Source organism: Lineus longissimus, chromosome 11 (genome assembly GCF_910592395.1).
Source record: "Lineus longissimus chromosome 11, tnLinLong1.2, whole genome shotgun sequence".
Classification (NCBI taxonomy): domain Eukaryota; kingdom Metazoa; phylum Nemertea; class Pilidiophora; order Heteronemertea; family Lineidae; genus Lineus; species Lineus longissimus.
Window position 1 is genome coordinate 14,769,139 of NC_088318.1, and position 16,485 is coordinate 14,785,623.

The following is a 16,485-nucleotide window of genomic DNA, read 5'->3' on the forward strand; positions in this document are numbered from 1 at the left end:
CACATTATGCACTTGATAGAGTATTGTTCAAGTCATAGCTTCACAACAAGTCCTTATGAATGACACATCATAATGTAGGATTTCATATATTATTATGGAAACTCAGTTTTCCACATACGATATTCATTCTAAAGTCTTTCAGGGATGAACTTGAAGGCCAACGACGGACGATGACATAATCTGGTGACTTGAGGTACGTGACAATGATAACAAAGAATAAATTCTTTGAATATTTTACATGACTGGTTTCGACTGCTGAGTAGGCAGAAGTCCAAATCGTTTCTTGATTGTTACTCTGTGCCGGGAGTATTTATCGTCGGGTGAAAATCTTGACGGGTGAGCCGAGACGGTCGGCTTCCCCTCGGTATCCACTTTCTGAAAGACAAGAAATTGAAATATTTAAAACAGAATCAAATTTTTCTGTTTATACTGAAAAGCATTTTGTCCGGAATTGGGTAAGCTAAGGTCCATCCAGGAAACGGATCCATACAACCACGTGTGCATTGCACGTGCATTTTTCTCAGTTTATACAAATAATGCAAAACTACTATTCTATGGATATCGAGTATTGTAATACAATAAAAGGTAACCAATTGCATGGTCATATACCTTGAGAGTGTATATCCTCTCTCCAGATTCATTTTCATAGTACATCAAGAACATTTTGAACCAAAACGATGCAAACAACAGAAAATGCTAGATCGAGCGTGGAATCAAAGGGGCTAAACACTATCAGTCAGAAGCACAGACCTTTACGCTCGGCCAATAGATTCAGAGAAACTAGTCACATGACAAGCTCTGGTGTGTGCGACTTAGTCACACTCGTTGGAAACAGTCGAAAACGAGGCTTGTTTAGACATGGCGGATGAAAATTTGTAACAGGTGCTTGTTAATAAACTCAATATTCTAACTGCTGTGGGCACATTTGCGTTTGATAGGAAGGTTTTATCAATAACACGTTTGTGTTCTACCAAGTAAACTCAGCACCGCAACTTATAGTCGTGGACGTTGGACAGAGATGTACCATTTCTTTCTCTTGTCAATTTTTCTTACACTCAAAACTGTGACTGACACTGACAGTGCCGCTGACAAATTGTATGGACACGATTACCGGATGACCGTATACTAAAGCTACATATTTTCTGAGAGGTATAATCCGTGAAATATGGGTTCAGCTTTTAAGTGTTTCTGAAATCATGTTAGCAGTGCTTCATTCATCAAATGGTTGACCCCATAATTAATTTGCCAGCCAATTTCTGCCACTTCCCCACCCTTGGCCTTGGTTGCAGGTGCCTCAGATAATCCGTAGCGTAAACTCTTTCTCAGTAGCCTAACTAAAACAGTGCAGATATAGGTCGAACAAATATGTTGTTGATAATGCATGCTAACATTAGTCATTTCCACCATTATATCAACAAAGTCAAATATTCACAATTTCAGGAAAGATCTTGCATGAAAGCGACTTGAATTGAAGAGAAACATGGCTGGAAATGAACAAGTGACAATTGATTATCCCCAACTACGAGAGCTCTGCCAAATAGATGGGCTGAAGAATAGGAACAATTCTGCAACATCTGATGACGCCCATCGAACGTTCATGAATGAGTATAAAAAGATTTTTGCCACAAAGTCTAATTCCAGAGGAAATGGAAAACTTCCACTGAAAGCGTAAGCAATCTTATTCTCACTACAAATGACAGTCTCTCTGAGTGGTGGTACTCTTAGTCTTACCGAACCATCTCCCTGCAAAATCAGTTTTCCCAGTTTGTTTAAATTGAAACCCAGATCAAAAATTCTCCACATTTGTACATTTTGAGATAGGGGTAAAATAATACAATTTCAAACTTGTGTGGGTTGGGAGAAACAGTAAAAGCAACTAATTGAGAAGGTGATCTTGCAGAAAATATCCATCCTCAATTAAGATTACCAGTGATCCAATGATGCTGAGGAGAACGACTGATAAACTGCTCTGTGGATGACACTAGAAGGTGATCATGAGACTAATCATCCTTTCATATGTTTTGTGAGGCTTATACACCATCATTCATGCTTTGAGACTCTCTATCTTCATGCAGGTTATCATACAAGGATACGTCTTCGATGACCAGTCTTAGCTCCTCAAGATCTGTCCAAGGTAAATGTCCATTAAAAATGTTCACTACATGTATGATTGTTTTTAAAAATTGCTTAGAAGTGGGCTTCCAGGAGGTATGGGTACAGTGTGACAAACAAGCATATTGCTGAACCTTGACAGATTTTTTGTAAGACGCTTCATCTTCAAATAAAACCCCCTACTTAATGGTGCTTGCTCTCTAGAACCATAGCACTGGACCTGTCGCTATCATGATAGAAATCTTGGAAGCTGACTATGATTATTGTGCATTTCCAGGGCCCACAGAAACCCAATTTGGTCGGTCTGGGGTTGGAAAAGAGAAGGAGAAAGAATCTGATACTCAGAGTCATAATATCAGTGATTGGTTGGGAGAGCTACACAAACAGAGGAAGAGTGAGGATCCCGCAGAAATCAGAAAACAGGGCATCAAAACACTAAGAAAAGTACTCAGGAAAATGTGAGTTACCTGGTACTATCACTAACAATTTTATCATTTAAAAAAATTACAAAAATTGAAGCCAGGCTTGTATCTTACTACATATACATATAGTTCAGTGCTTTCTCACCCTGTCCAGTCTTTCGTGAATCTGGTAGAAAAATTTGAAGTAGATTTCCCCTGTATGTTTCCAATTCATGAAGCTGAAAATACCCCACAAATAAGTGACAGCTATTTGCAAGATACTCGCTGGACTTTGTTGATTGTTTTGACATGGGCAGGGTGCCGGGGACATCATTGGTCTGTGAAACTGAAAGTGTGTTAAGTTTCATTCACTGTAGATTTGATTTGATTTTTTGAATAGATCGTTCGAGCGTAATGCAAATGAAAATGACACCATCTACCAGATCCTGAAGACATTTCCATTAATTCATGATCACATCCCAGACAACGTCCTCCGTGAACTCTGCGTAATTGCACAGTTGGATGTATGGAAGGAACCTGGTATCACCAGTAAGTTTAAAAGCTTAAAGCTAGTTAAAAGCTATAAAAGCTAATTTCATTCATTCATTCATCCATACCTTCGATATGCATTCATAAGTTTGGTGACATCGCTTGTCTAATTTTGAAGATGAAATATAGAAAGACTGATTCAAGAAGGGAGGGAGTGATGTGCGATGCAATGAAAAAAAGTGTAATAGATGATTTTCATTGCAAAAGATTTGATTACGCATTACCCTTGTCAATCAGTTTTAGGATTGCTTAGTGTTCTTGTCGATTCCACTTCAATGCATTGGTTACCTTTAAATTTTTTGTTTTTGCTTTAGTTTTTGGAAACACCGGCTTCCACCTAATCTTGAAAGGGGCGGTGTGTCCACTCAGTGACGTTTATCTTAACTTTCCCACGGATTCCAATGGACGAATCACTAGCCCATCCTCTGACTTGGAAACGCCAAGGAAAGATGAGGTTAAAATTGTAAGTATTTGGGTTCATGTAATTTAATATTTCATGAGAGGTACCGTGAATAGTTGCTGAATTTCTGATGTAATCATCAACATCAAGGGATAGTGGAAAGGGATCAGAAAGTCTACAGAAGGCAGATCATGTTTTATCCATCATGCCTACACCATGCCTACTCGAGCGTTTAATAAGGTGGCCAAGATTTACCTGTGTCTAGTTTTTGGCCTGCTAACTCTCAACGTCTGTTTTAGCATTACCTTTGCATCCTGTCCATTGCACAGTGCATTGAAATGAAAGAACCACCAGTGAAACTACCATGGTCCATTAACCATAGTTTGGTGTAACAAAAGGGTCTAATAATCAGCTGGGATCAATTGGAGGCATAAAAAGAGGCACCGATGACATCGTTTAACCTTCTTTTTTAGTCTGAGCTTCTGGGAGTGGGAAAGTGTTTTGGAACATTAAAAAAGTTGGAAGGTAGAGAGCCAAATAGCAGGTAGGTGAAATATGTTATCCCATCTTTCTCCTGGTGGTAGCTTTAAGGTTTGACATCACAGGGATCAATTACCAATCGTGATGCTATCGAGTTTATATTTCGTGACAGAAATAGCCACGAAGATGGAATATTTTCTCAATATCTTGTTAACTTTCATGAACTTTTATTTGACAGAGTTTTGAGTGCAGTGACGGCGGAGCCTGTATGTGAATTCCTCAAGATAACTACTTCTGACTACACCAAGGTCATAGAAGTTAGTATTTTCACCTATGTCTTAACTCAAGCACATCTGAATTGCCCTCTGTGTGGATATTGTGTTACTTAAAAGTTCTGACCAGTCTCCACTCAAAAATTTCAAAAGAGTTATCCCTAGCAGCAATTTGATAGGTTGCAGTATTGTACCAAGATGTTGTTATGATTAATTCTAGACGTGCATCAAATCAGATTCTTTTCTTGTGACTTCTCCTGATTATCTAAGATGTTATTTCGTTTCAGCAAATTGAAACAAGGGACAAAACCGAGAAGATGAATCTATTGCAATCATGTGAAAACTATAAACTGTGGTCCAGACAGCCATTGCTGAAAGTTGCTAATCTCATTGAATGGACTACCTTCCCTGCTAATACAGGTAACGAAATAATAGAAATGATAATTAGCTTTTATATAATGTTCGTTCCATTTTCTGTACCGGTACTTGATTCAAGCACTGTGGGATGATTATCATCCTTGTCTACACAGTGGGTCTCTGGACTGTGGAGTGGCAGCAACAAAGTGTACAACAAGACAATGACGGAGAAAGTCGAAGGGTTTCCGTAGTATTGTGAAAATCTTGATGAAAATGATGAAACCGCTTGCACTATGTATCAAAATGTATCCTAACTTGTCCTTTTTCCGATTTTAGTTATCGTGAGTGAAGGGTACCGATCTCCATTCATTGCCTTCATCAAGTCTGGAGAGTGTCATGTGCTGAGGAAAGTTGAAATCGTACACACGCTGAAGAATGGAAAACAGGTAAAATTGATCATCTGCAACTTGCATTACTGGACATAGACCATAGGGACTCTGAGAGTGTCCTTGGTGCCTGCTGAGCAGCAACGCCCATAGGGGTTTGATTGGTGAGCTCCAGGTGACTGCCCAACAAAAATGCATTTTATTTGAAACACACTTGGTAATTTAACTGGTTTTTATCATCCAACAAATGGTTTTGATTTTCTGTCCAATAAGTACCGGTAACTGCTGTTTCTTTTCAGAAAAACAAAACAAAACAAGTGGTGATTGGCAAACTTCAGAAGTCTGATTCATTTGGTGAAATCAGTGTACTGGATGATGAGCCGATTACATGTTCCTTAGTGACTGCATCTACGCTGGAATTGGGTGTCATTGAACCTACTAAACTTCATGGTAAGGCTGCTAATATCTGTCATGGCGCTGGAGTAAGACCTGGAGTTCGAAATCAATGTTTACACGGTCACCTCTAACATTGTATCTTTGTTACTTGGTCAGTGATGGAGAGAGCGACTCTCTCTGACTGAACAGTACATTTCCTTCCACTAAAGCAACCATTGTGTCTTTCAGAAATCGATGATGTGACTGTCCAGTTGCTGCGACAGTCGAGCAAGAAAACATTTGGAGATGCTAATGAGGTAAGTTTTCCTAATCCTTGTTGAAAAGAGTGGTTAAAGTGGGTTGATACCAACATCAACAAGCTTCTGTCGCTATGATTCCCAGAAAAGCCTTCTTTATCTGATAGAGCAGGACTTTTTCCACAGGGTAGGTTTCCTCATGGGGCCCTGGTTTCATCCTACATTACCAGTATATAACTAATTTCCTATTGAAGAAAACCTCGCAGATATATCGGCGGTGCAGAAACTGGATACTCATATGTAACAGGAGGATACTCCGTCAGAAAAGGTCAAGCCAATAATCACATAGGTAACTTTATCTATTATGTACATATATAAATATTTCTCATTGTTCCTATGGTTGCAGGATGAGATCCACGAGGAATATATTCAACAGGAATTAAAACGAGAATGGAATGAATTTAAACACAATGTCGTGGTCGATGTAATCAACTCCCGAGCCATTAGACCTGGATATGGAAAGTGGGCTAAGTGAGGCAGCACGATTGATTAAAAAATGATGAGTCCTCTTGAGTAAAGGGATTAGGAGATGAGATATTGAGAGAGATAATGAGAGTGAGAAGGTTTTAGATCGAAAAACTCCAGCAAGAAGAAACAATGTAAGAGACTGAGCTAAGGATGCAATAAAAAGGTTGAATGAACAATGATTCTTGTAATTTATGAAGTTGAGTTTAAAATATGGAACATGTTTTGTTCAGGATTAGATGAACTCTTCCTACTTTAAACCCTGTGATCATATTTTTCTTTGTGCATTGCACAAAATGTTAATATTATGATAAAATGTTTGTGAAATTATTTTGTAATGTTGTGATATATTATTCGGCATGCTGTGATACTTCATTTTGTAAATAAAGGAGGGGAGGAAGTACTTAAATTCTTTGTTTGCACCATTTGTTGGACGTGAAAATTCGCCTTGTCCCTGGAGTCCCCAATTATGAGGCTCGTACTTTCCAACAATTCAAGGAGAGATGTGGGACGATCAAAACCAGACCGGCCCTGGCTGTTCCATATTGTCGCACAAATTGTGGGAGAGATGGAACAGCCACGGATTGGACCTGGCAGCTTCTCCGTCTTTCAAAGAGGGTAATGGAAATGAGAAAGTCACACTAACAAGACTGAATCGGCCATGTCAGCTTCGCCGTCTTGCCGACACTGTGAGTGTATTGAGACAGTCGCAACCATACTAAATTGATCGGCCATTGCAACTCCATCGTCTTGTAAGAGATATGAGACTGTCAGAACCACAGGCCAAATGGGACATGGCTACACTGCCGTCTTGCCCACACGATGTGAGAGATGAGCTTTCCATCAAGTCGGGCCCAACAACTCCCCAGCGTCTTGCCAAAACGGTGATAAGTTTGATAAGTTTTCTATTCTCACTGAGCAGTGGTTACTTCGTCACAACCAGTAGCCTTGAAGAGACAACATTCATTATCAGTTTCGGGACTGCCTCTGTCATGCCAACACGGTGAGAGAGATGGACTTGTCACAACCAGACCGAATCGCCAGGAGAATCGGGCATGGCTGCTCAGTTGTTTGGCGGACACAGTGAGGGCCACAACAGCCACAACCAGACCTAACGGTACCTGGCTGCCCAACCATCTTGTCAACACGATGAGTTCAGTAAGATGCAGTAATGCGTCTAGCCGACCCAGTGACAAGACAGTTACAAACAAACCGAATAGCCCTGCAATCTCCACTGTTTTGCCATCACGGTAAGAGAGATGAAACATTCGCAACATGACGGCGAATTGGGCGAGGCAGCTCCACTTTGCTTAAAGGGAGTAAAGATCATGAGGTTCAGGATGATTGATGAAGTGTTGTATATAACATGAGCTAGACTGAACATTTTTAAGAAAAGATAATGGTCGACTTACACTAAAACATGTTATTTTTGGTTTATCCATCAACAATCAATATATAATGCATCTACATACTATTCTCATATTGGACGGAAATAATTACTATTGCAACCACAGCAGATAGCCTAACACAACGACAGACACGTTCGTATAAAACAATCTAATTGTCTCAATCCGAGAGAATAAAGTTATTGATACATATCAGTGCTCCTTGCTATAGACAGTGTTTTCCACCGTTCATTTTATTTAGTAAGAACGAACAACTTTCCGATGGCAGTACTTCTTCCCCCAGTACGCAGGCGCACGCAACAGTCCAGACCACGGCCTGCGTACGTACGCAAGAAGATCGTCCGTCGATACTAGTGTATGAATAGTCAGTGGCATGTTTTTTTCATACGTAGTGATATTAGTCGTGAAGTATATGTCGTTAATGATAATCTACAGGTTGTCGAGACCCTATGAAACGCCTCCACAAATTGCAGTCGTTGCCTCTACGTTGTGTTGACGAAACCGAATCAATCACAAAGAAGACGGAATTAACTCCTGATATCATATCATAATGATTTCATATCATAAGGGTATATCCTCTGTCCTCCGTGCAAGGTTTGTGAGAGGTAGCCTACAGCATGATCCCACGAATCACAGATATATTCCTCTGCATTGGGTTCAAAGTCATATTCAGTATTTTTTTTCGATGTCCTGCTTTTCGTCGACGTCAGAAAGATCTACCTCATACCCATCATTTGGTAGTCCAGTGCCAACATCCGGAGGATTTTCGGTGGCGTTTTTATCCAACTTAGGTTTAACATCCTCCGTTTTTGCAGCCACCAACGATGCGTGACTTGGCGGTCTACTCACTGATGCACTTGAATTCGCCGCCGCGGAACTCCGCCTCGAGTCCGATACCCGACTGTCTCTCACTTGATTCTCTCTACTTTCTTTCAGCAGCTTCCTCGCGCGATTCTGTCGGACTTTCATCCAAATGAAACCTACCAGAGCGAATATGAATCCAAAGACAATAAGAGCAGGCCCATGTCGCTGGCCTGAAGGATAATTAAGCGTATGAAAATATCCGCAGATTAACACAGGTATTCCTGTGATGAACAGCAATATTCCGGATAACATGAGGAATGTAGGGAATAAGGTAGATATTCTCGCGACGATGTAGTTGTCACCTTCTTGGCGTTCTCGGTCTGACCTGTGAGTGGTCTCCACGGAGACATTGGAATGTGTTGACCGGGCGTGCGATTGCCTGGACGTGGCCGAGTTGGGAGCATTTCGCCTCCCCCCGCGGCCCATCATCATGCGTGAGACCATCATCTTGATGGCCGTGTCTGTGATTCAGCTTCTCAGAGAACGTCAGATGTCTCATGTATTCACCTGAAAGAAAGGAAAGGAAATTTATTAGACTTCATCGAATAACCGAAAGACGACATGTATCTGAGTCTTTCTTTAATGAAAGACTCTGCATGTTCGGTAGTGCACGTACGCTTACCTAGTAACCCGATCGTTGTCATAAGGAAAGGTCACAAGATCTTCGTACCATCCCAAGGAAGCCAATTTTCGTAATCCTTCATACTTTCTCCATGGACTGCCCCTAGTTTTATATTTTGGCGTATCCGAATTCGTATAAAACTACATACGTCCAATGAGACAACTTAAATCAGAACACTGCCCTATCATGTTTTCGAACTACCATGTGCATGCGGACACCGGGTACTATAGTGGGCCTACTCCCTTGAATTCCTTTTACCATTTGTGAATGCTGTCTTCCTTTTTATCGTATTTTCCTGCATTCAATGTACCATTAATTCAGGAATCTTCTGCAGCATTTGTCGATGTCGATGATTCAGTACCCAGTTCATTTGTTGCTTCAAACTGTACACACGTCATTGTTATAAAAGAGCAATAATAATCGATTGCTTGCTGTGCTTTGTGAGTTTCGCATAGGCCTTTTCATCACCTTGATAGCCGTGCGATGTTACTACAGTGCAGATTCCCCAATATTTAATAATTCATGTGCAAATTTCGTTAGCATCGATAAGCTACACAAATAACTCTCGGGTTTTTACAGTCAATATCTGGAAAAGGATAATGCGAACAGAGCCTTTGGCAGTACTCTTTTAGCTATGATGCTTGGGTATACCGGGATTCTGTCGTACTTAGTTGAATATCGTGGAATACGTTCCCACCTGTGCGTAAATTTGACCTTGAAGCATGTTGCGAGGCGTTGAAGTTCTCAGCTGCTAAATTGATTTGTCAAGTCACCATCATTAGTAGAATTTTTCATACTCTCGAATATACTGTAAACTCGGAGTTGAACTGCATAGAGTTTTGGTCATGCTTTTATATTCATTAGCCATCATGCCCGTCTACAGGATGCCTTCACACCTTTGCACCAAGCCCATGTGTAATTCTTTGACCGTGGAACATTCTGCGAGATAGTTTTTGGTACGTATTAAATCTGTTGGAAAATGCCATCAACAGGCTGATAGAATTGGTAAAGAAATAGTTTATTTTCAGATGGACACATTTAACTTTGGAATAAAATGCATTTTCACTCTTAAGTTGTTCTTTTTTTACATGGAGAGGTTTATCTACCCTTCGACGGGACAAGTCGGCTTACAAAATTAGTATCACCGGATGAATAATCGTTCGAGGTCAAATGTTCTCTTCCAATATCACTAAATGCTTAAAGACTGACATTTAAATGACAGAACAGGCCTATCCTAATGGCCTCTCCCAACACGATGCAATAATCAATGAGCGAGATATGCGCCAAGAGTATTATTAGCAATGTTTTTTTATTTGTTCTCTGTTTGCTTCATGACCAAATCTTATGGAAATGCTATTAAAATACGCAAAATCGTGCTCTTATGCAGTATGACATTCCTTTGGTGATGACGCATGACCTTGACTCAACAGGGAGGCGCTTGGTAGTCAACGGCGTTGCATCTATAGTTGCTGTTTCGAAATCCGTTCGAACGGTAAAGTTTGAAGGTAAGCAGAGTCAAATCGTCGATAAAACGCTACGTTTTTTGTAAGGCTTACGAAACCTACCTATATTTAAAACATGTAGACTGTATTGTCCCCGGCACCGCCTTAGCCCCTCTGTCAGTTCGAAGGTGGTCTCTTCAACAACGACAGTTTCGTTTGGCAGATGATGACGGTATTCTCTACAGAGGGATGCGTGCAAGGGATCTCTCGAGAAATAAATCTTGTTTAACGAAAAAAACGTACAAATAAATATAATATGCCGATTCAACATACCAGGAAAACTTATACTTATACATGAAACGCCTGTCAATGCGAACATTTCCAAGAGCTTTTAAAAATTCTAAGCGAACCGCGCACAGGTTTAGGCGTGAAGAAATCACCGGTCTGATCTTACCCGGTTGCGGCCGACGATTTACCCACTTTGTTGCAAGTCTGGCTGAACAGCTATATACTGTATTATGCAATGTAAAATGCTGTGATGCAATGCACTCACAGCCATCAAGTGTAAAAGTTCCAACATCCCTAGTCGGTGAACAAAAGACAATAAAGTAGTACAATGTAATTTTATAATATACATTTATCGCGGCTGAAATTGAATTTCTGTCACTTGAAGCACTGTGGAAGCTACGTCCGTTATACACTCAGCCCTAAAATCCACATATAAATTTTTAATCAGCTGGGCTCGTTCATGTTAAAGCCAGGTTTATGCTGGACGATTTTAAAAGTTTCAAGTGCAATTGGTGTGCACAAATAAATGGTACAGTGCACCGTAAAATGTCTTGTATAAAAAATATGAGACGTTCAGCTCAGAATTTATACATTGGACCGTTAATTGGTTTCGAACCATGTTAAATTATATTGGTACAAAAACAGGTTTCTAGTATGCTAGAAAGCGTACAACGGGAAGGCACAACCGAAAATCGGAAAAATGGTGCCAGTCTCCAATGAGTCACTATAGTTATATTTCTGAAACCCTTCCAAAAGACGAATTAGTGCGGAAGGTCTGTGGCCATATAATGGTGTCATCCTGCGCAAATTCAGTTACACGACTCCCAATCAACTCTCATAGCAGCACGAGAACTCTGGAAATTCCTCAAAAACCGTCCGCGTCTATAAAAAACACTTCATACTTCGTTCATCGTCGTTCGTAGCTCTTCGTAAAGGCTGCGAAATCTGCTTAATACTAACAACACCTAGCAACGCAATACGACCAGTCAAAGCAAGTCCTCGAACTAGCCAAAACAGATTAAAAGCTTGGATGTAAGGAATCTGCTTACAAACTATCGAAGCACCCGAGCCGACCAGAACTTTATCAACAACGAACTTAACTTTTTGAGTGCATTTTCAGTATCTTGAACTTCGATTGCACTTTTACCAAGGCGCTAATGTTTATGGAGCGTTCGTATCTGAACTCTTCAATAAGAAAAGACGATAAAAAGTATTACAAAGATTGTCAACATACCTTACTCGGTGCACGCAGCATGCCAGCCCATCTTTATCACACATCTGCGAACGACTGTATTGTTTTCCCAATTCTGTTACCATGGCAATAAAAATGCTTGTCCTCTCGTAGTTAGTTAAGTGGTCGGATCGAAGAGAAACGATGTAGACGGGTATTTTGTATTGTATGATTTATTTAAATTCGATATATACATATATACTGCTGTTGTGCGAGTGCGTATATTGTTAAAACGCACTCTATTGGCGCCTGCAAACTTTACCAAAATTAGTCACCCATGAGTTTCATGGATGTGATGATATTCAGTGCTTTGTTTTACGACGATAAACTTCCACACAACGATTTCCTTATCAGTCTAGTTCGTTTTAGTTACCTCTCAACTTGAAAGGACAACAGCTCTCATTCAACGCGTCGCAGCTTGGGCAGTTGAGAAGCCCTACAAAGCTTTTTTCATTCCTCGTTTAAACATTTTTCACAAAAAGGTGGCCAAGCTGCAGCAGCCCCGCCCAGATTCGAGAGGACATGGCGTGACCGAAATATCACCATGCCATCAAAGTTGATAAATAGGTAGCCAAGAAAGCGCTGCTAAACATAGCGCCTATTGCATCAACTGCAACCAAGAAGCTCTCTCTTGCATCCAAATTCCTCAAATCCAATCAAGCTTTGCCAATCATAAAGTCATATAAAATCTACTGCGCCCAAGAAAGCTCTGCGAGGCATAACGTCATACTCTGGGGTAATACTCCATCTAGCTGCAACCAAGCTCTGCCGAGCTTGCAAGAAAGCTCTGCCAAGCATAACGTCGAATTCAATCTACTGCATACAATAAATCAATGGCTGTCACCATCTATCTGTTCGAAGCTCCAGCATTAAGCGCCAGGATCCACAAGCTGGCTGATGACATCATTGCCTTCTGCCCCCGCCATCCTCGGCCTGGTACAGGAACATGGCTTCTATTAGGAAACGTAAGCTCCCCGATGACATCACTATTCTCCCCCGACATCCACAACTTTGAACATCGTGATGGCTTCTGTCACTCACCATGTGATGGAGCTCAAGTTATAAACTCGATAAACTGATCAAATTGAAAGACTATTATTGCATAAGTATGAAAACTATATTCAGTGGATAACTTCTGAATAAAAAATGGGATACTAGCAGTTGACAACTTGGGGTCATTTCGTGGTTTGAACTTAAAACTATTTCTGAGTTGGATATATTGTGGTTCGAACTATAAACAATTTCCGAATTGGATATATTGTGTTTGAACTTAAAACATTTTTCCATCAGGATATACATGTAGTTGTTTGAACTTGAAATAGTTCCCGATTGGATAAATTGTTGTTGCAAATTGTCAACTTTTTAAAATTTGATAAGTAAGCCATCTGATTTGTGTGATCCTTAAGTGGGACGTTTCTTGGGTTTCTCTGCTTCCACGTGCAAGATAAGTTGGATTAACTCTACTTCTGACTAAGGTAAGAAAAATTATATCCAATAGTACTGTACAGCCGAAGTATAAGTACTAATTTAGCAAACGAACTCTCCTCCTTTAGCACGTCGTGTCATGAAAACAAATGTATGTGCTTATTATCGTACAAACAAGTACAGATGAACGATGCAGGGTGCTGGCGTGCATACGGTACATTTGAAGTGCGGCGATTTTATTAATATATGACAAACCATTTGTAAGTTCACCTTATCTGATGTTTTACTCAACTGTTAGAGGCTTCCGGCAGATCTTAAACAACTTAGGAAGTTCATAAGACAAATAAAATGATTGTTTTTCTCCAGAAATCGGAGAAATTATCATTCCCACTTGACCCCTTTTGCTGTATGCCCTAGCGCCTACTTTTGCAAGAATGTTCATTTTCATGACCAAATTATAATCAGCACCACTGGTGCCAACAGTACACTTTGTTTACATAGCTACCAATTGCATTCCGGGTGAAACATTTAATGAAATCAAGCATAAACAAATACTAGCTAACGTTGATATCCGGTATTTCTTCAATAAATAATAAAACTAAACAAACCATTCATCATAAAATCATTGATATTTTCCGCGTTTATTAATTAGTTTATGGATTGCGTCTGCCAGATTTGCAAAGGTCATGCAAAGAGATAGATGACCGATTCAATATAAATTGTCATGTTTAGTGTGCATATTTCCACTGAATCAATTGTTCTTAAAATTTCCCGCTAGAAAATAATACGGAAATATCCACTTTGGAGAAGAGGAAACGTTTGCGCAAACTAACGTTGTTCAAGAAAATTGTATAATTGAACTTCAGGACAGGCTATCTATCATTCAGGCTATGCAAATCACAATCACGTGGCTTCTCCAAACAGGATCAATTAAAAATCATTCAACTGCACTGAACACTTCAGTCTAGAGCGGAATGTTAGGTGTGTCATGTGAAAAATCTGTTACAAGCACAAAATCAGCCAACGAGCAAATGAACAGTTCATTAGTTGATGGTATTATTTTTTCCTAAAGCGTTTTAAACAAAAAACATATTTTATAGAAAAGAAAATGTTGCCATTCCCAGCTCTTATGTTTATCATCAGCTCAGGCCGAATGTTGTCTGCGGTCACTTGAAAAACAACAGCAGGTTCATCATGAGGTTAGTAACCCTATCATGTACAACATTTTTGGCAAAGAATGTTGTTTAGGTTGAATGAAAAAGTAGCAACGGATAGTGTTATTCTTAACTGTAACAACATTGTTGTAGACCACCAACCAGAGCAGGGTTGGTCCGCCTGCAACCAGTGCTGATCATGTTCCATGCTATCAGTTATTTCCTTTCAATATCAACAACGAGACACGGGTTCAGAGACTATTAGTGTACAGTTTAGAAACTGATGATGGTAGTTTGTGTTTCGCCATCTTTGATCAACATGATAAAGGCATTTTAACCCAATATTTCGACGAACAGGCACCTTAACCTCATTCGGTGTAACGAGGCCAATAACCTCAACTTGCGCGTAATCGCATTCAGTATCACAAAAAACGTTCCATCTCGTACTCATCCATACTCTCTGACAATAGAAACTAAGCTAAACCACTCCATAGACCTGTCACGCCTGAACTAAAGTGTACAAAGTGGTGTTCATAGATAATAGTTCTGCAATTGCTCAAATGAGCTTCCTGATATAGCATTTTGATAGCTTCCTTGCCTAAAGCAAACTGGTTAACCATATATAATGAAATGAAAGACATGTCCGGTTCAAAAATTTAAAGCACCGTGACTATGAAGGTGTGTACGTGGACCAATTTAAGGACTGAGACAACTTTGAGAACATGGTCAGTTTAGACGAAAACACTATCAACTACGACATAGACACAAACAATAGATGCCCACCATCAGATGATAAACATGCCATTCAATCAACCTATATTGGGGGTTTATGGTCTTATGACGCCAAAAGTCAATTCTAGAAATTGCAGCCCAGAAGAAAGAGCTAGGATTATTTCCATGGCCTTAAGTTGCCCAGCCTATATCAGGCGTGTCGCAGATTATACATTTTTATCCGAGAGAAACTCGATATTTACTGCTGAGAAGGATGATTGAAAGATCACTAGTCGTAGCGAAATGCAAAAATTGGCTTTTCATAGCAAATATAAATAAAATATATCCAATGTGTATCAACATGATTCTCAAAAGTGACAGGCCATACGGCACGTGCTGTGGGGACGCCAACATAGGTCCATGTTTTTATTTTTAAATTTTACACAACTCTCTTCATTCTGTTATTCGACGCAAGCAAGCTCAACACATCTTCAGCTAAACAGACGGTCGTGACATTACAAAACCACACCAAAATTAAACTGCAACAAAAGCTCTTAACTTCAAAGCAGTAGGATCCGTTTCTCTGCCAAGCCGTATCATTTCACTGAAAAGTGTTTTTCCGGTGGTAATTCTAGCAGCTATTTCATGTTCGTTATTATGTGGACTTCTTCACATGCCACTTTCTGGGATTATGATTTTAAAGCCGAGGCAAATGCTGCAGCGTGTTTTTTGTTTCTCTCCATCATCACCAGACTGCTAAGCTGGATCTGCAATTTATTCATGGGCACGAGTAGAATTTGGTTACTGCAATTTGGAATTCGAATCGTTCAACTGAAAAATATTTTGACGCGATATTTCAACGTTAAAGGCCAAAACATTTCACATTTCATGTCCGAAATTTGATTAAATTTAAAAATCATAACAAGAAATGATCGTCTAGAGTGGCATAAGCGACCAATCCATGAGAAAAGCAGGGGTTAATGTTGGCTTCTCCGGTCCCTTGGATGTAGCTTTACCTGTGCCATGGTTGCGGTAATTTGAACAAAGCTTTGATGTCCCGAGGACAACGAATGAAGATCATTAAGGATTCCCATTTAAATGCTATTTGGTGTTTGATAATGTCAGAACAAAAACAGTGATCAAAGACAAATATGACTGATAGATCGGTGGGTTGGCTTTAATACATGGAAGTGCGGTCTTAAAGTCCCTTAAAATGTATAAAAAGTTG

The 16,485-nt window shown here is 39.9% G+C and overlaps 1 protein-coding gene across 2 annotated transcripts; it reads left to right on the plus strand.

Annotated features, from left to right (window-relative positions):
- Positions 1-840: 840 nt before the first annotated feature.
- Positions 841-6,505, plus strand: LOC135495806 (cyclic nucleotide-binding domain-containing protein 1-like). 2 transcript variants are annotated; one of them, XM_064784744.1, is made up of 13 exons: positions 841-882; positions 1,441-1,668; positions 2,076-2,134; positions 2,390-2,570; positions 2,914-3,062; positions 3,377-3,525; positions 3,936-4,006; positions 4,181-4,259; positions 4,502-4,634; positions 4,908-5,017; positions 5,257-5,407; positions 5,582-5,649; positions 5,996-6,505. In XM_064784744.1, exons 2-13 carry the CDS (start codon positions 1,481-1,483, stop codon positions 6,122-6,124), a joined length of 1,467 nt encoding a protein of 488 aa, XP_064640814.1. In that variant the 5' UTR covers positions 841-882; positions 1,441-1,480; the 3' UTR covers positions 6,125-6,505. The 2 variants fall into 2 exon arrangements, with proteins under 2 accessions (XP_064640814.1, XP_064640815.1); XM_064784745.1 differs by lacking the exon at positions 841-882 and adding an exon at positions 895-1,149.
- Positions 6,506-16,485: the final 9,980 nt, after the last annotated feature.